At 35.7% G+C, this 20,265-nt stretch overlaps 3 protein-coding genes across 5 annotated transcripts; 2 read left to right on the top strand and 1 right to left on the bottom strand.

The window, feature by feature from the left end:
• The first annotated feature begins 475 nt into the window (after window positions 1-475).
• On the top strand, window positions 476-1,837 carry LOC127071903 (uncharacterized). Its single transcript, XM_051011714.1, has 3 exons — window positions 476-543; window positions 805-1,348; window positions 1,427-1,837. The coding sequence occupies exons 1-3, from the start codon at window positions 529-531 to the stop codon at window positions 1,603-1,605; spliced, it is 738 nt and encodes a 245-aa protein (XP_050867671.1). The 5' UTR covers window positions 476-528; the 3' UTR covers window positions 1,606-1,837.
• Window positions 1,838-2,446: 609 nt separating this feature from the next.
• On the top strand, window positions 2,447-3,394 carry LOC127071781 (uncharacterized). Its single transcript, XM_051011427.1, has 3 exons — window positions 2,447-2,619; window positions 2,812-3,082; window positions 3,194-3,394. The coding sequence occupies exons 1-3, from the start codon at window positions 2,608-2,610 to the stop codon at window positions 3,316-3,318; spliced, it is 408 nt and encodes a 135-aa protein (XP_050867384.1). The 5' UTR covers window positions 2,447-2,607; the 3' UTR covers window positions 3,319-3,394.
• On the bottom strand, window positions 3,383-19,998 carry LOC127071765 (1-phosphatidylinositol 4,5-bisphosphate phosphodiesterase-like). Of its 3 annotated transcripts, none has more exons than XM_051011393.1 (20): window positions 19,611-19,997; window positions 13,381-13,435; window positions 11,210-11,441; window positions 10,961-11,020; window positions 10,664-10,801; window positions 10,036-10,115; window positions 9,449-9,584; window positions 9,106-9,206; window positions 8,802-8,968; window positions 8,347-8,557; window positions 8,001-8,259; window positions 7,592-7,792; window positions 7,276-7,483; window positions 7,031-7,188; window positions 6,731-6,937; window positions 6,260-6,632; window positions 6,044-6,196; window positions 5,768-5,945; window positions 5,195-5,657; window positions 3,383-5,021 (listed from the first exon to the last, which is right to left on the bottom strand). In XM_051011393.1, exons 3-20 carry the CDS (start codon window positions 11,378-11,380, stop codon window positions 4,953-4,955), a joined length of 3,333 nt encoding a protein of 1,110 aa, XP_050867350.1. In that variant the 5' UTR covers window positions 11,381-11,441; window positions 13,381-13,435; window positions 19,611-19,997; the 3' UTR covers window positions 3,383-4,952. The 3 variants fall into 3 exon arrangements, with proteins under 3 accessions (XP_050867350.1, XP_050867351.1, XP_050867349.1); XM_051011394.1 differs by having other exon boundaries at window positions 5,207-5,657; XM_051011392.1 differs by having other exon boundaries at window positions 5,207-5,657; window positions 7,031-7,483; window positions 19,611-19,998.
• Window positions 19,999-20,265: the final 267 nt, after the last annotated feature.

The following is a 20,265-nucleotide window of genomic DNA, read 5'->3' as shown; positions in this document are numbered from 1 at the left end:
GAAAAGAAAAAAAATCGTCCAATAGAAAAAGATCCTTAGCTTTTACTCGAAAATGCGGATACGTTGTTCCAACCATCGGATTATCGTCATGATCGTTACCTTCGGGCTATACCTCGAGCGATCTTCGACTCCTACCTGTGCACGCCAATTTTAAATGGTTTTGTCCCTGTGTCGTAAACCATCGCCGGTATAGAACGTCAACTACTCGGTCGTACCCGAGGTATGTACGTACATATATACATATATACATACGTTCCTTACGAGAGCCGCAGAATTTATTCAGGAAATACCGGGGCGCGAGCAATTGCATCATTACAGGGCATGAGCACAGAACAACTGCTTTTTACGCCGCTTAAGGGAATCTCAATCGACTTCGGTCAACAAGAAACTTGTGCCGCCTGACTCGAGCAAAAGTTTATAAAACAGGCAAGTACCAACGACGCGCTTTTAGTTTCGTTCAGAACATTCATTCTATCGGTCATCTTATACTAACTATTTGAAGAATATAAAAAGAAGACAAAGTTAATCATGCTGAGGTTACTGGTAAGCGAAACGCATCAGAGAAACGCTTTTCTCCTTGACGCTTTTCTCTAACTCGACGATATAATCTACTTTGGCACGAGGGAAACTTCGCACGCTTCTGCATATTTTTATTAGACCGGACTCTTTTTAAAAGAGAAATCTTGTCACCCTGCTCGCCCCGACTGCTCGTTATATGTTTCATATTTATATAGAAAACGATACCTGAAGCAAGAAAATCGTTCTTTTTTTTTCTTAGTATATATATTCCTTTCTAATCTTTAGATACCATGCCTGTTATGGCTGGCGAGCGTTCGTTCGCACAGCGTTCATATGGACATGATGGATTCTGGTACAATGGATTCTTCATTGTCCAAATTGAAAAGGGGCTACGTTCAAGACCCTTGTCCACCGCAGTACCATCTTCCCGCATATCATCAACCAGCTGTTCTCGTAAAAGCCTATGAACAGCCTAGTTATCCGAAAAAGGAAGTGACAGTTCATCAAGCACCGCCTCATATACAGTATATCTCAAGTCATCAACCGAGTTACACAATTATTCCGAAACAATCGGTGACTTACGTGAAGCCGCAGGTAGTAAATTATCAACCCGTTCATGCACCATCGTATACGGTTCATCCGGTTCAATCGGTCGTCAAACCATGGATGCCATCGTATTCACCGCCTAAAGTGATTTACCAAAAGCCGATGTATTCTTATGCCCCGGTTTATCAAAAGCCGATGTACGAGATGCCGAAAATTTATTTGAAAAAATACGAAGTACCAGCGGTACAAACTCAGGTGGTTTATCAAAAGCCAGGCGTTGTTTATCAAAAACCAGCTGTTTCAGGCTATGTATATCAAAAACCAGCTGTTTCAGGCTATGTATATCAAAAACCAGCCCCACATCCTATTTCCTACATTCCACCACCGCAACCTAAAGTTATCCACATACAGGCAGCGCCAGTCTCTTACGTGAAAATTGCTCAACCGCCTCCAATGGTACACCCACCCGTCTATCTTCCACCTGCTCCAGTTCATCCACCCCCAGCTATTGTCAAAATAGCGAAACCTATGTGCGACTGAAATCACAGGGATCACACGAAGCCGAGAGAAAAACTAATTTAATCGCCATCGATTCTCTTAACCATCATGGAGTAAGAGAGACAGCCTAGCTCGCAAGAAACAACGAGATATTTCCTAATCGAAATAGATCAAACCTACCGAGCTACAATTAACTGCCATAATGAGCCGCCTTTCTCGATCGTAATTTAGTAAAAATGCACTTTTGTAATGTCTACACTCTACCAATAAATAATCTGTCTTACGTAATTGCGACAATATTAAGTTTTATCATATCCCACGCTCGCGCTTTAAAATAGCCCATTATTCTTCGAACATCCTCCTCTCGTCTGTTGAATCTGGCAAATTTTCTAACTATCTCTCTTACGAAATCACTCGAGTTTTTTAATTTTTTCCTAAGCATGCCAGAGTAACCGTGTAACTTAAGTATCTCACTCCAGCAACCTGGCGTATATCTATCTTACTTATTCACGAGATAAAAGAAACTTCTTTGGAAATGAAAACTGTGTAAACTCTAGGAACTGTTCAAAGAATATTTTAAAGTTAGACGTGGTTATTATCTATACTCCTAGGAAATCAATGATACGATAGAAAACTAATTATGTGTACGGTTTCTAAGAGATTTCGACGAATCCTCCGCGTTGTTTCATCATACATTTGTAACGCTACGCAGTAGATTGCACAATGGCTTCGGCAACTAAGGTTCAATCTACGTTTTGAAACCATACATCGTACGTACACGTTGTTTAGCTCTCTAGACCAAATCTCAACCTTCCCATACCCACGTATATAACTCGAGACCATGAAACCGATGTATCCTGTCCTAGAGAAGATACGCCATGGAGTACTGCTGATTATAAACATCCGCTCGTACTTAGCATGGATATTCGCATCAGATATTTCGACATTTCTTTCGGGGAAACCGAGTATAAAACTAACGTTGCTTCTTCAGTTAGCACAGTAGAAATAGCGAGTCTGTTCAACGAGTAAATTACCTTAACAGCTATGAAACATTTTGTGAGTTTGTCTTAATTTTTCTCGTAAAAAGAATCTTCTTTTTTCTTATTCTTTTTTTCTTCACTTTTCTTTTTTTTTTTTTACTTTTTATTTTCGTTCGAAGAATGTAAAAAATTCGAGTAATCGCTGAAAACGTTGACGTAATTTTCAATGCCTTTTTTTTCTTTTTTTTTCCTGCTTTGTTCCATTCAGTTGTATATCGTGGCAATAGCCATGTGTGACGCTGCGAGAATACCACGTCAATTAGAGTACGAACATTTTCCGAATTTTCGAGCGATTTATCACGGGCATGGTGCAACCAGCTATCAAAACGTACACGTCGATAATTACGGAGATGTGTCACTTTCATCGGATTACGCGGACGGAGTGAGTGATTTGGGTTTGACAGAGCATCATGATACGGATATCGTCCCAATTTTAGAACATGCGAATGAATTGGGACACGTTGGTGAATCAAATGCGGGTAAATAATAATGCTGTCAGTGCATTCATATCACAAATTTCCTAAAAAAAAATATAATAATAATAATAATATATATATATATATATGTATGTATTAATTGGTTACTTGTAGAAGTTGCAATTTTCGATGGAATCTTATCACCGGCCTATCACAGTTTAGAAACGGCAGATCATTCATATTACGACGAACACTATGACAGTCATTATGACGATCATATTGGAGGACATTACGAATAAAAACTTGTTAGTTGTTTCATAGATATTGTTGATAACTATTGATGACAATAAACGATTTATGATATTTGACTATTAATCTCTTTTATTTTGTCTTTATAGATATATATATTTTCCTTTTTTTTTCTTTTTCATTTCTTTTTTCTTTTTCATTTTTGTTATACATATACGTACGTATATGTGTCGTTGTACGTACTTAAGTAACGTACAAACGAATCTTACACAGAAGTACGCATATATGTACGTATAAATTAGTATAACAACTTATATTTAAATAACGTTATATTATAATGAAAACAACGACGTGGTATTTGTGATTTTCGTTATGCTAGGCTCCGATTTAAAGCTATTTACAGTGATATTTGGCTCACGATTTGTTCACCCACTTTGGACCAAGAGATAAATTTTTCTGAAAAAGATGAACGATTTTCGCAAAGTGGTATATATATATATATATACATATATATATATATATATACACATATATATATTAATATAGGTATTTTTATTATTATACGCATTCAGTCCGAAGAAATTACTCCAAGGAGCTGTTATTTAATACTCTATTATTCGCCGATATATTTATATATTTTTATCGACTATTTTCTTCTTCAATGAAAGTTTCATCTCAACATTAGAATCATATTGTTTATATGGTCGTGATATCATCACAGTTAAAGACTGTAGCATTATTTCGACATTTAGGCATAAAGAGATACGTGCATCCATGCGAGATTTTTTTTCTCGCATATACGCACGTTCAATAGAATCTGACAATAGCCTCGACAATCAAAAAATATCTGGTTCAATAAATTCAATGGTGTGTTAGTTTGAACGGCCTGGTTGTTACATCACGTTGTTATAGTATATATATATATATATATATATATATATATATATATACTCTCTTTTTATATTATATATCGTTATTGTATTTCTTTCATGTACCTTATATTGTACCATGACATATATATACATATAAAATACTTATACATATACATACCTACGTGTATATATATATATATATATATATATATATATATATATATATGTACATATATACACATAAATGTATATGTATAGAATATTTTATACTTATAACATACCATAGGAGAATTTGACTAGATCACTTTAGTTGTATTGACTCTCTTATTATCCTAAATAGTTTGCTCGCGCAGCGACGGACATAATGCGGAGGTACAAGATATATATATATATATATATATATATATATATATATATATTATATATACACATATATATATGTATATATATACATATACTGCTTTTTCTTTTTTTTCTCTTCTGTATTCTTTTTTGCTTATTTGCTTGTTTATCTTTTATCTTCTTTTTTTGTAATTTTTTTTTGTTCCGTTTTTTATAAAAAAATATTCAGAACGATTAACTAGGTACGTTAGATTTGATTAACTTGACGTTTTCGTATCTTTCAGCGTTCTTGGACTTACGTATGAACGACGAAAGATTCGTGAACGACAACTAATGAGGCTTGATCCCAATTCCAATTATAATTACTGATACCGCGTATCCCATAGTTAAGAGGTCTTAAAAGGATGTTCGTCCCTTGTGGACGGTGTCTCGTGACTTGGAGCAGTCGTTGAAAGGAAATCGAAAAGGAATCACGCGTAAAATTCGGTCTTCGGTCCCAATTCATATTCCATTTCTTCGTTCTTATACATATCCATGATCTGTAAAAGAAAAGAAGATAAAGAAAAAAAAGATCATGCTTTCGTATACTACGAATATTTTTCTTTCTTTTTTTTTTTTATATCTAACATAGCGTTGAACGTTGAACTTTTGATAATAATATTAAAATAATATGCCCGAATAATATACGATTATCGTAATCTGATCACTATACCTCGTCCCTTACCGCATTCATATCTTTCTGCAGCTCCTCCAATTGCTTCTCGTGTATGACCTTTAACTTCTCCTTCTCCCTGTTCTGTATCATCTGCGCTATCTTTCGTTCTTCCATGAATTTCTTTGTATTGTTCTGTTGTTTCTCCCTAAGTCTGCCTTCTTTGATACCTCGTGTCTTCAAGGTTTTATCATTCATCACCTCTCTCATACTCTCGACCGATAACTTAGCCTGTCTCGTATTCATCTCTTTAATCTCACGCTCGTGTCTTGCCGTCAGCTGTTTCTGTTGTGTTACCTGAGCTGTCATACATAATTTCCTTAATTGCATACGACGTTCTTCGAGATGAACTCGTACTAGATCACGTTCCTCGCGACGTTGTCTATCAGCTAATCGTGACCATTGGCTTGTTTGCTCGTTCACGGCTTGTCGTATGATAGGATCTCTCGATAATTCTGCTTTGCTAAATAACAAAAAGAAAACTTTTTTCTTTATCGAATTAAAATTATTGCTAAGGGGTGTATAATAGCTTCGGACTCTTCTATTGAAAAAGGAAAATATTCGAAGGCTTACTTTTTCCCTTTGATTATCTTTTCTATCGCAACACAATGTTGCTTTTGTACGGACATCTTTTCCTTCTGGTGCCTCTTCTTTAAAGATTCCAATTCCTTTTGTTGCTTTCTCAAAACCTTTTGATAACCTTTCTCTAACCTCAAGGATTCTACCGTGATCGGATCGAATTTTATTTCCTCTGTGTAAAACACAATTGACGATTATTGATCCATCGAAAATTCAATTTTAAAAGTGAAGTAAGACGTGGTTTCTATATTTTTTCTTTTCTCTGATTACCTCTAGGCTTCGCAGCTTCTTGATGCTTAGTAGGCATAGAATTTGAGCTACTTTTACTGTCACTCTCCTCGATTCCAAGCCCGCGCATTTTATTTTGCGACATGCTTTCAGTTTTCTTGAAAGCTCGGGGTGCAGTTAAAGCGTCCATAAATTCTATGAGAGTAAGAGACATCGATATAAAAGTGAAAATCAATCATGAATTATCTACCGTCTCACCTTGAAAACCATCCGGTACGTAGATCTTTATTTCTATATTGCAAAAGAGCATAGGCAGAGACATAGGAAAGTTTGCTTCGGTGCGTAAAGAGATATGACGGTAGCCAGATTGCAAACCGTCTAAAGGAACTATTCTTTGGCCAAGAAGTTTTCCGTTTGATTCGTCATAGACGGCAAATCTTAGAGCGGCCAAATCCGGTAATACAACTTTTCTAAAGAGGAAAGGCTCCTCGTTGTATACCGGATTGAGGCCATTCGCTGGTACGACTCTTGTACGGAATTCTTTTCTTATCGTGTCGGTTGGTAAACCATACATTTCTACTTCGACGTAGGTACCAACCTTTTTGTCCGAAAGGAACTGGCCCGCTATTACCTGACACAAAAAAGATTTTTTACGTAGATATGATAGAGCGCTACACACACACACACACATATGTATGTATACTTGAGGAATCATTAACGATACTTTACCTGTACGCTACATTGTATAGCGATTACACCATCCACTGGACTTTCGGCAAACGGATCGAAACTTCTATCAGCACGTCTCATGAAATCCGGCTTGAGGAGATATCCAGAGGACCCATTATATTCGAACTTGCCCTGGTTTAGTTGCATTGGCAGATCCGCCGTTTGAAAGTTCAGTGACACCATTTGACAACCGGCGTTCCAGAAGACCTAGTTTGGAACAATCGATCGATCGACCGAAAAGACTAGTTCAACGATTCTTTTCTATTCCCTGTACAGGGAATGCTTATGGTTCAACATTACCTGTGGCATGTAATTCGAGGAATCCGCACGAGTACCTTTTGGATATATCCGACTCATTTGCCGTTTATTATAATTTACGAATTCGATGGCGGATGTCTTTAGATAGTTCAGTCCAGCCGTTTCCGCGAAGGAAGACATATTATGGTGAATGTTCTTTTCTGTACAAGACACATATATCCTTTTGTAGGAATAAAATTTCTTTATAAAATCGATATAAAGATCGTAATAATCAATAACGAACGTACGTTCGGCGACGTCAAAACCCGGAAACTTTATAGGCTGAGCGTAATTGACCATGGAAGATAGCCACGGATGAACGTTCGTCGTACTTCCGGTATAAGGTTGAGCCACAGCCAGTTCCAAGCTTTCGCCGAGACCAGCTGGACCGCTGCCAGACTGCTGTTGTTGAACGCCTGTTGTCGATGACGTCATTGAATCCGTCGAAGTTTCATCCTGAAGATCAAGGCGGAAACGTTATTATCCGCATAGTTCGAGTATGGCCATCGAACAAGGTCAAATTTCGATCGTCTTATCTCTTCATTTATTATAAAGTACTTTTACCTTCGAAGGTTGCTGTTCAACGACTGCAGCTACGACAGGTGGCGCACTTGCATCCTCTTTAATCTCATCTTCGATCACAAATTGCCCTTGTTTGAACAGTTCGAGTTCTTGCTTCTCTACTTCTGGCTTGAGACGTTTATTTTTAATCAGTATCTTACGCTTCAACATGTTAGGCGATGGCAATGGTATCCCCGGTTCCAGCTGTTTTACGACATAGTACATGATTATTATATGTTTGACAGCTGATCTTTATCGGCCGATGAAATTTTATCGGACCGATAATCATCGATGTAATATTTACGATCACCGAGTACTTCATGAATATTCATATTTTCAACTATATAAGATTATTTCTCAGTAAAATGTTTTTCTTTTTTTTTTTCTTTTCCTTGATTCAAAATGAACTTACGGCAAAATCCTTAAGGGGTTCCTTTAATAGTAGGTCTCCAAGTATCTCATCGCAATACTTGGCTAATTTGTATTGCTGTTTCTTACTACAGTGATTCTCAAAGCTGAGTATTACTGGATATTCAGATGTTACGAAGGCTGTATCTCTTACAGCATATATGACGTCTTTGAAGAGTATGTCAGTACACATCGCTTTACCATGAGTTATTATTGGCTCCTCGTCTTCTCCCTTTCCATCCCAGCAATCCAATTCGACGCATCTTTCGTGAAAACAAATCGATTAATATCACATGAAATGAAATTTATTTGTCGAGATTTATGAAATTTATTTTCGAGATATAACTTGCCTGCAACCAGCAAGCAACACTTGTCTGTACATCTCGACGCTACTCTTTCCACCAAACTGACGACCACTCAGGTACGTGTTATGGCTCGAATTGATATAATAATGCGCCAGTGGTTGGTCCATGTCCATATATACGTCTAATCTGTCTAGAAACACCGGTGCATTCTCATCCGACATCAGGTATCTTATGAAGCCGTCCTTCGTCATCGTTTCTGAAAGGACGTGATTGTTTCTGAAAGGATGCCGTTTCGAAGGTATAAACTAATTCGAAATATAGTGAATGGTGATAGATATTTTAGAGTGTTAAAGAATCTCTAGAAAATACAAGCAGAGATAAATAGAGAGAAATAGATAAGTAGATAGATACATAGATAGAGAAAGAAACAGACAGATAAAAAAGAAATAAAAAGATTGTAATGAACAAATTTCTAGAGAATGTTCTTTTTTTCGGCTTACTTTGATTTCGGGCAGTTTCATTCTGCTCGTAATCGTTGATAATTTCTAACGCTCGTTTCTCGTCGTAAAGAGGATAAAGAATCTCGTTTAAGGTCGGATCACGTTGTTTCTCGTTGAGAAAGGTAATCAACTGTTCGAGGTTTATCGTGTCTGCCTTTCCTTGTGTTCTGAAATTTCCCGAATAAATAATCGTTAGCAGGGAACTCATTCGCGTAATCTCATCGTTGATTATTTGAATTGTGCAATGCACAGAATATCGTTACCGAGAATTGTTCCTCTTTCCGAGGAAATATTTCTTACTCACATCGATTGAAAGAGCTCCTCTATATCGTTCCTCGGGCATATTTTATGATAAAGAGCGTAAAATGCATCGAAGGTAAAGTCGTCCGGCTCTATAACGTCATTCTGAAAGGTAAAAGGAAGACACTTTATTGCGGCTATAAATTAATATATATATATGCTCTACCTTCTTTCTACTCATATAGAGATGTATATGCATATACATACATACATACATACATACATACATACATACATACATACATACATACATACATATATATATATATATATATATATATATATATATATATATATATATCTTGAAACATAAAAATTTTCCATTTTGAAAGATAGGTGATAAATACCTTGCCGCTTGGTAGATTTAAATCAGAGAGACATTGATAGACAAGCTTCTCAGTTTTTCCAGACGCAAAAGTCCTCGCGACCACTCTCACCGGAACTTTTCCATTTGGATCGACCAACATTCTGAGTCGCATCCAACTAAAACAGGACAAAAAAGGATCGTTCATCTTCTCACTGAAGTTTAAAAAAGGCGAGAGAGAGAGAGAGAGAGAGAGAGAGAGAGAGAGACAGAGAGCTACTTTACAAAAGCATTGGATAATTTTGTCAAAGTAAATTCACAAAGGTGAATTTTTCAATTGGACATTCCTTTTTAATGGAAGAACCTAATACCAACGAATGAATATTTACCGGAAAAGAGGAAGGAAGATCTTCAGAGGGAATTGTCGTCTCTCTTTAGTGGGGAATCCTTTTATCGCGTCTACGTACGTACATACATACTTATATAACTTATATAGGTATATCGTCTGCGTAAAAGCTTCGAGACTAATTGTTTCGTGACGCAGAACGAAGAAGCTACCTTTGTTTACGCTCTACGTGCGTATCGTTCGAAACGCTTTTTAACCGAATGCAATTTTATTGGCAAACTTACTGTTTCTTCAGGCATGTCAGCGGACAAAAGTTGTTGGCTTTCACGTTGTGCGTAATCGATCGTACACCGTCCAACCATACCTATCACGGCAAATAAAACATATACACATGTAACTATTAGATGAATCTGTTGAATTTTTTCTTTCTTTCTTTCTTTCTTTTTTTTCTTCTTCTTTTTCATTTATTATTATTATCATTATCGAATTATACTCATGTTTTCTTTATCTTTTTCTTTTTTCTTTCATTTTTTTCTTTCCTTCGTATATCCATCAACATGTACTTACTAACATTGCAAGCGATAATAGACGATAATTGGTGAAACGGAATACTGAATAACATTTTATCACGATCATTTAAAAGTCATTTAATGTCAATGAAATGTATCGGATGTAAATGGTCAGTCATATCGTGCATAATGATCGAGTATACATATATGGAAAAAAACAAGAAAGAAAGAATAAGAAAGAGAAAAAAGGGGAAACGAAAAAATAAAAAAATAAAAAGAAAGAATAGAAAACACATAACGTCGCCACGTGCCACGATGTATACTTATACAAAATTGTCAGCTCCATTATGCGATATAAAAGTTAACGAGCTCGTGGCGGTACTGTTATCGTAATCAGCGTTACCTTGGCGGTCGTGGCATCCGGACAAACGACGTGCTGATAATTGATGTTGGTGTAATCGACGCCCGAACAGATGGTCAAACTTTTTTCATCTAGTAGCTCACCGTGTTTGGAAACTAATTTATCATACAGCTTTGGATCCTTTAACAAGAGTTAAGTACATACGTTTTTCATACGTAACCTCGTAAAAATAATTTGCATCGTACATTTAAGAAAATGTTTAAGAAGTATTCTTTTCGTACGAATAAAATAATTAAAAGAAATAATTAGAGAAAGATTGTTCTGAATTATTTGATTTACCTTTGGCACTCCACCAGCACGAATATCGCTCACTTGACACAGTTCTAATACATCACCGTCCTAAAGAGGAAATGAAAGAAGATAATCTCGTCATTTGAAGAAAAAACATACTTAAGGAAAGACGTATCAAGACAAAAGGAAAAAGAGAAAAAACGGAAAGAAGTATTAAACAAATACAAAATATATAATGTAGTTGAAAAGAAATGACAAGACATATGTAGGTACATATAATGGAAACGAATACATCACCTTTCCTTCGCTCTGCCAATAAATAAAGAAACCGTACACGTCGACCTTGAACATACAGTTCATCTCAAGCTCCGTATTGTCCTTCTCCTCGGACCATCGATCAAAGACGCATCCATTACGAAGCGCTTCCGGCACTTCGATCTGCCAGTTGAATTCGAATCTCTTCGTCATCTTTCCCTGTACTCTCCTTCCAAGTTAAAGACCGGATCTTAGTTCTTCCCTCGAATGGATTCTGACGAAAGATCGAAGACGATACCATAAAATCTTTCGTTAGCTCGTTTATCTTTTATTCTTTCAACGTTTAACTTGTATAACAGTAATCGATTGAAAAATTTTCAAATATGTACTTATATCTGTAAAAAACGCGATAAATTATTTCTAAAATTAAACATCACTTTTTTCTTGCGTTTCTTCTTCCTCTTTTTTTCTTTTTGCGATGGTACGATCGTTAAAAAAAAAAAAAAAGGAAAAGAAACTTTTTCAAACCAAGATCGATCGATTATCTCGTACTAATGCGCGATAATTTCAACGATCTTACGTAATAAGACGATAAAAATAAAATAAAAATAAGCGATAAAAAGAAAAAAAAAGAAGAAAAAAACGAAAAGGAAGAAAAAGCATGCAGCCAGCCATACGTTCGTTACCGCGTTTTATTATCTGAAAATGCATTCGACGATGTGTACAAGGTGTAGCAATCTTGTAACTCACGACCCCGATAGATATTCACATGTATACATATGTCATCCCTTAATGATATTTTATGAAACTCAATCGGGCATTAACCCCGTTCTAAAGAAAATGCGAGACACACTCGAGTTTCTTAGCCAGTCTCGACTTATCATCTCTCGTCGAGCTTCTTTTTCTCTTTTTTCTTCTTCCTCTTCTTCTTCTTCTTCTTCTTTTTCTTTTTATTTTTCTCATCGATCTCATATACACGACCACATACATGACCCCCCAAGACACACACACACACACACGTTGTCATTCGCAAACTCGACTTTTTCTTTACTCGCTTACGAGGACAAGAACGAGTAAACGTATAACGCATGAACCTTGTTAATATTCCAAGAGGAACGTTTTGCTTAAGTTATTCCTTTTATGCGAGGTCATAGTCAGGGAGCTGACCTCTCCGAGGTATAGCGAGTTTTACGAACGAGCCTTTTCTTCTTATTCACGTCGTTTGGCGAGAACCTTTATTCCCGAGAAATCGAATCATGTAAACATACACATGCATACATACATACATACAGGCATGCATACGTACACACATACGTAGGTACACACGTATACAGATCTCCATGAGGATTATCCAGGAATATAATTCGAAGATTCGCAACACGTGTGTTTCCTCTTTTCACTGAAAATTCCAACACCGACGCGAAACCTCTCCGTACGAAATAGAATTAGACGAAGCGGAAAGCTTTCCAGGCTTCAAAGCGATTCGATATTGATAACGGTCTAGAAACCAAGAGAGAGATCGCCCAGATCTGCATAGGATGTTATTATTTTAGGCAGTACACGACACACCGACACTCGGTGTGCTACGTCAAAGCCTAAGCTATCTTTTTTCTTTTTTTTCCTGTTTTTTTGCTTTTTTTTCTCTCTTTCTTTACTAGCATCGTTGCACCGATTGACCTTTACTAACTTCATGCACTAACTAAGCGGAACTAACGAAAGGAAATGCCAGCTATAGGTGTTGGGACGATGTTCGTAGGAGTTATCCATGTTTCTTATTCTTTTCGTTCTTTTTATTTCATTTTTTTTCTTTCAGTAATAATGAATCCACAAGAACGAAAAAGTGATTATCATCTTATGTCAGATTCAATATAGGATATATAAGATTTGTTTGAGAATCGCATCAAAAAAATTTTTTTTCTTCCTTTTTTCTTTTTTAATTATACCGTCGAGCAAACAATTAATCACGTTCCATTGTTCGAATGTAAAAAGGGAGAATGAAAAAAAAAGGTAGTGCCATTGAGAACTATGAAAAAGCTTGCAACGTGTCAGATTGTAGAACAAGTCGTTCAAATTTCAGCACTCAATTTAGGAAAGTATTGCAGTTGAAGGGGAGGGAGGGAAGACCTTCCAGTTTATGTGGCACTTTTATCTCTAGGGGTGCATAAAAGAATCTCAGGGAGCGGAGCTTATGAAAGCGAGCTAAGCAAACTTACGACGTTAAGAGCGTCTCTTCCGGGCCGGGTTGCTCATTTTATTTTCCCTCGGTACCTACGACACGAAAGATCGAATATAAACTTAATGCATTTTACACACACACACGCACGTACAGACACACATATACACAGAAAGACACACGGATATGACGCTGGTACGCTCGCGCGCTTGCTCGCGAAGATTAAACCTCAAGGTCTCTCTTTCTCTTCCGCACACACTCGTACTCATATATATATACGTACACTCACATTCACGCATAGATACCTTTGAAATTTCGCTTTATATATAGATTCTCAGATTTTGCTGAATTTTCAATCGTAAATGCTTATTTGACAGTTACAGTCAAATAGTTTATACGAAAATATCATGTACCGTTTATTCAGTCCTGTCTTTAATAAAATCAATGATCCGGGAAATTCGCTTGCTCTTTGATTCGCATATTCAATATATATATCATATGTATATAGATAATATATCTGTACATGTATATATATTTATATATACACACACGTATACATACGTAAATACATAGATTCGATTTCAAAAGCATCGAATTATACAACGTTTAATGGAAATACACGAATATCTAAACAAAACTGAAAAAATAACACGAAATCGACGTTACTTTCTATAATTAAAGTGGAACACGAATGTGTCGTGATGAAAACACGATCAAGATATCTAATGAACTACGTATTTTCTACGATTAACACGTCAACACAGCTGTCAACGATCATCGCTTATTTGCTCGTATATTCGTATGACCGAGCAGAGTTAGATGGCTAATAGAAGAAAAGAAAAAGAAAAAAAATAGAAATATAATGCTTGCCGTGTATTGCTTAGTATTATTCGAACTATCTATCTATCTGTCTTTTCGTTTCTTCGACTAAGTGTCTATTAAAAGATCGGCACGCACGACACTAACTTATGCGAGTCTTTCTAGCTCGCTTTGTAATCGTTAAACTAGCTATCGATGCATGAGTTTATCGTACACGGACATCCCGAATTCTTATCTCTATCCAGTGTCTTATCTTAATTGGTATACTAAAAAGAAAAAAAAAAAAAAACAGAGAGAAGAAAAAAGAAAAAGAAAAAAGAAACGAGAAAAGAAATATACGCTCACGTACATACACACACACATATATATATGTACACATACGTATGCATAGATATTACATACATGCATACCATATACATATCTTACGTTTTCCCGTGCAAACATTAATTTGATTTGACGTAACTCGTTTGCCGAATAAGAATCGTTGAAACAAAGGTAATTATAACAACGTCCGGTCGTATCTTTTCGCGAATATATTCTATCGAATGGCGATTGATCGATCGAGTACGACAGAATATATATTTAGAAAGCGTCAATCGAAGTTACGTACGTTCTATCTTCCATTTGATTTTTTTCTCTTTTTCTCTCTCTCTCTTTATCTCTATCCTTTTTCTTTTCTTTATTTTTTTTTCTTCATCTAATCGATTAAAAGAAACTATTAGAATTTATTTTCTTTGACAATTATTTCTCGAACGTTATATATATACATGTATATAGTTGTCCTTTGATAGGAAGAAAACTAGTTTTTATAGACAAGATTGAAATTAGAGACATTGCAAAAAGGTACTCTTCTCGTTTGATACTTTATCCTTGATAAAAATGATTATCCTCGTGAACGCTTTTATACTAAGAGAAATCATTCCTTGTTATTTTCTTCGTAGAAACGCCTCTTCCTTTCGGCTATTAATCTTTATCAAAAGGAACTACCACTACTAGTACTATTATTACTAAGTCGACAGTAGCCAGAGGCGTTTATCAAACGATCATCTCAAAGGTTTTAAGAAAGAGCAAGAGGAAGAGAGAACAGAAAGATAGATACAGAGATAGAGAGATAGAGAAAGAAATAAAAAGAGAAAAATGTTCCCGTTCACGTAAATGCTCTGATGATGACGTTTCACCGAGTGGCATCTTTCTAATGGTTGGCCATTAACGAGAAATTATTTTCTCCTAACGTACGAAAATAAGTTACGCGCTAAATTTGTCTGTCAATATCTTTCTTCTACGCTTTCTAAGAATAGTCGAACGTATAAGTAGGCTGTTATGTTGATCGTAAAGAACGGAATGTCAAGAGTTTACGATAAGCTTGGAGAAATGTGAAAGTATGTGTTTATCACTGACATATATATATATATATATATATATATATATATATATATATATACACACACAATATTATCTATATAATGTACATATATGTATTTAATATGTTTCAGCCAAACATAATATTTGCGATAATCATTTCGCGCCTATCGGACTATGTGTGTCTCTTAGATTTGATTTTCATTTGAAACTATATACGTATGATCGAAAACAGCTGATTTTACGTAAATCCGTGATCATAATATCGTAGAGTTCGTGCCATGGCACGATCTTACGTCTTTCAAACCGAAACCTTGTGTACACGAAAAGTGTAAACAGATGAGCAGCACCGTGCTACGAAAATAATGTATCCATACGAGCGACGTGTCTCGTGCTAGCTTTATGCTTTTATCTCTTCATTGCTCAACGAATAGATTTTTGGCTGCTTCGCCCGACAAACGAATTATTCCCACGATTGTATTAACGACGCGTCATAACGATGAAGGATTCTAGTACCTTGCCGAGAGCTCAAGTGCGTGGAATAATTATTCGCGCACACAAGGACTTTTTTTTCATTTCTCTTTTTTACTTTTTATTTTTTCTTTTTTTTTCTACGTCAGCCTGGAAAATGGCAAAACTTTTTTTCAAGTGAAAATAATGTGCCATCGCGAGAAAAATGAAAAAAGAGAGGGAGGAGAAGATAAATAAAAAAAAAGAGAAAATAAGAAAATAAAAAATAATTGTCGCACGCAAGTAAACCTTGTATTACTTTTTTCTTTTCTTTTTTGTTGTTGTAGTCTTATTTCTAGTTAACCGCTCATGTAACTTTGTAACTGCACATGCACTTATAAAATATTGTTTAATTAAACGAATTCATTGCTACTTCATATGCAGTAATATGCAAGTAAAAAGAGAACTTTCACGCGCAAGTAGTATGTAGTATGCAATATGTAGTATATAGTATCTTTTTTTTCTTCTTTTTCCTTTTTCGGCTCCATTTCTATCGTATTTAAGCCTTATGTGACTATTTGAAATTGTATACTCCAGTAGTGTAACGCATAATTCCGCCGTCAAAACATTCGTTTTTATTTCATATCTAAAAATAAGTAGAAAAAGAGTTTATACATGCAAGTAGACTTTATTTTTTCTTCTTTTTTCTTTTCTTTTTTTTCTGTAGCTCTATTTCTATTGTACTTAATTCTTATGTGACTTTAAAGTTGCATACTCAAATGTAAAAAATATACGCATAATTTTGCCGTCAAAACATACATTTTTATTTTATATTCAAAAAAAAAATAAAAGAAAAAGAACTTTTACACGCGCAAGTAGACATCATTTTTTTTATTAACCTTATTTTTGTCATACTTAAACTTCATGTAACTTTGAAATTGCATACTCGAATAATGTATGCATAATTCTACCGTCGAAACACTCGTTTTTATTTCGTATTCAAGAATAAGTAAAAATAGAATCTCCGCGCGCGGAAATTTATTTTAATTATTTACAAAAATAATTTACTTGTAATTTTCTATTATATTGAAAAAAAATATTATAGTATTAGTTATACGGTATTAAATTTTTTTCGTTGAAGTGAAAAGAAAATTAGGTTACATAGAAGGTAAACTTTCGTGTACTTAGTCAATTCGAATGGATGGGTGAGCGCCCTAGGATCGTCAATCAATAATTATGTAACTTCCCGTAAGCTACGAAGGATGAACGTAACGTAACACGTTTGACGCGACATTGACCGCTCAATTACTTAATACCTTTAATGGCCACTTAACGAAGAATGGAGAAGAAACGAGGGTTGTTACCCGCTGTGCTTTCATCATGAGCAGATCAAAAGCTTCGCGCTATGTTGAATGCTCGATGTTTTACGTTAGTTTTTTAAAAAGATCGATAGATCATCTATTCGATTTATAAACTTCGGATTATGATTTATCACGATATGTATCTTCACGTTTCAATGTTTATTAAGCAATGAATATTAATGCAACAGAGAGATCAATTTTTTTTCTTTTTTCAGATAATAAGTAGATAAAACCTGGCAAGACACGCCTCCATTATCAATGTTTCAACTCCGAACGCTCATTAGCGAATGATTATTATTGTTATTATCATTATTATCATGTTGTTATGTACCAAACAAGAAACATTACACAACCACACTGAGAGTTTAGTTTTATGTGCTCAATGTATGTGTCCCTAATTGATTTCGTTCCCTTCTCTAATTGATAAACTAATTAACGTACTAATTAAATTTCATGAATTTTCATTTCATTTAAATGCGCTTACGCCTCGTAAAATGTAGAAATAGTTCTTTTCCTTTCTATCATTAAACCATAAAAGCTATTTCGATTCTTACAAAGAAACGAACAGAAAAGAAAAATGGAAAGATTTAAGTTAACGACTCGAAATAACGAGCTCGGGGAGACCACCTATGGTTCTAACTGCTTTTTCTCGTTAACAAGAGTTTACCTTCTCAACTCGCCATGAAAATAGAAGATACCGAATGAAAAATGATGTTTCCGACGAGACATGTGTTTCAATGATCGACAAAAGTTTCACTTTCTCGTATCTTCGAAAAAAACAAAAAAAGAAAAAAAGTTAAATGAATCGAATGTGATATCGAGTAGACGCAGCGCTTGCGACTTTTCCTTGACCTCGAAAATCCTACAGGAAGACTTCGAAGTCAGGGTCGTCTATTCCGCTCGTCTTCCAACCTGCTTCAGCCCCTTCTCCCTCCGACCACCCTTCTCTCTCTTTCTCTCTCTCTCATTCTCTCTCTCTCTCTCTTTCTGTCTCTCCTTCTCACCCAATTGTTCTCTTTCACCTCGAACCACCTTCCCATAGTCATACAGAAATCCTTCGAGGTTCGTCACGACTGCTAATCAGTATTTCTATCTTTATTTTTTTCTCTTTCTTTCTTTCTCTCTCTCCCTCTCTCTCTCTCTCTCTCTTTCTCATTCTTTCATTTTCCCTTCTACTTTAAGTAATTCAGTCATGACACGTATGTTGAGCACGTATGAAACTAAGTACGTAAGTATGAGTATACCTACATTGAAGTTGTGTACGACAGAGCCACGCGTACTAGCTACGTATTTGAAAGAAAGAGAGAGAGAGAGAGAGAGAGAGAAGAGAGAAGAGAAAGAGGGACAGAAAGAGAGAGGGACAGAAAAAGAGAGGGACAGGAAGAGAGGGGGAGAGAATGAAAGAAAGAGAGAGACAATGTTCCATGCTTAGTACGCGGGCGCTTTTGTGAACATGGTATTACTTTGAGAAAATAAGGAGGGAGAATGGTTGGTGATTAAGGAAAAAGAAAGAAAATAGAGGGAGAGAGAAAGAGAGAGAAAGAGTAATAGGTGGGGGCAAAGGACGGCAGCGTGTTACACCGTTGACAATACGCCGACTCGCGAGGTGTCTTTCCTTTAATTAGACGTCACTCTTCCGACTAATGAGAACGATTTAAAGTTCACGTAGGAATTACAATTCCTATTACGAACCTTGTCGATCTCCGAAAGTGGATTTACGTAAAAGATACGTAATAATAATAATAATGATGATGATAATAATAATAATAATAATAATAATAATAATAATAATAATAATAATAATAATAATGATAATGATAATTATAATAATGATAATAATGATAATAATAATAATAATGATAATAATGAAAACTTGTTTTCTATTTTTTTCTATATTAAAAACCTCACTTGGCGATAACAAATGAAATGTAAAGTGAAAATATAACGAGTTATATTATTTCGATAACATTGAAAGTTAATGTTAGAAGACGTAAGACGATTAGATTATCGAATAAGAGGGAGAAAAAGGAGCGGTTCATCGTAGTTGATGCTGCGTATAAGCGTGCTTACGAATGCACGCACATACGTATATATATATATATATATATATATATATATATATATATATACACATATATATCCACGTATGTACATTATACACACATTATATATACATATACATATACATACACAAATCTAAGAAAGGGAAAGGCACTCGTATAAAGGTACACACACACACAACTAAGTTCCAAATAGGTGCACCGTGGCTTAGAAGTCTTACCGTTTGATCCGATCTCCTTAATGAGAGAAATTACCGGTCGGACCCGGGCAGTTGTAACGATCGGATTAATCGTTCCATTCTTTCCTTTTTTTCTTTTTTCTCTCCTCCTCCTCCTCCTCCTCTTCTTGTTCTTCTTCTTATAATTATTATTCGTATTCTTCTTTTTTTTTTTCCTTCTTTTTTTTCTCTGACCGAAGCTTCGATGCTTCGTTGAACTCTTCTTCAAGTTTCCTCTCTACTCGAAAATCTATCTACTCGATGATAATAGGCTTGTCTCTCTTCGGAGTCGTATGACCAGAACAGAGGACAACGCAAGAGAACGCTCCGCTAACCGGACGCCTTCCAGGCGCGGTGGAAGGAACTGACGATGCGGCACCGTCTGTTGACGGGCGAGACACTCGCCTGGCTCGATACCGTCTTTTTCTCCTGCGCGCATGTGCCGTTCCAATGGCTTTGGCGCTACGTTTTTCTTTTAGCGAGCTCGGTCGATAAACCAGATCGCGAATGAGTTATCTCTTTAACAAACTTCTCACGAAAAATTGCACGATATATATTTCATCGAATAACGTTGTATTCTTCTCGTTATGTCAAAAAAAGGGAAGGAAAAGAATTTATAACAAATCGAATACTTTCTTTTTTGCTATATATATGTGTG

Source organism: Vespula vulgaris, chromosome 23, assembly GCF_905475345.1.
Source record: "Vespula vulgaris chromosome 23, iyVesVulg1.1, whole genome shotgun sequence".
NCBI classification, from domain to species: Eukaryota; Metazoa; Arthropoda; class Insecta; order Hymenoptera; family Vespidae; genus Vespula; species Vespula vulgaris.
Note: the sequence above shows the minus strand (reverse complement) of the source record. Positions and strands in the feature narration are given on the sequence as shown.

Excerpts from the sequence above, each read along its gene's own strand:
- LOC127071903 (XM_051011714.1), top strand. Across the intron at positions 1,349-1,426 it reads TCAAAAGCCAGGCGTTGTTT|ATCCTATTTCCTACATTCCA; the intron begins ATCAAAAACCAG and ends AACCAGCCCCAC.
- LOC127071781 (XM_051011427.1), top strand. Across the intron at positions 3,083-3,193 it reads CGTTGGTGAATCAAATGCGG|AAGTTGCAATTTTCGATGGA; the intron begins GTAAATAATAAT and ends GGTTACTTGTAG.
- LOC127071765 (XM_051011392.1), bottom strand. The coding sequence starts at position 11,380 with ATGACGAAGAGATTCGAATTCAACTGGCAGATCGAAGTGCCGGAAGCG. Across the intron at positions 10,802-10,960 it reads GTGCTGGTGGAGTGCCAAAG|GATCCAAAGCTGTATGATAA; the intron begins GTAAATCAAATA and ends CTCTTGTTAAAG. Across the intron at positions 5,022-5,206 it reads TGCAGAAAGATATGAATGCG|ATCATGGATATGTATAAGAA; the intron begins GTAAGGGACGAG and ends TTTCTTTTACAG.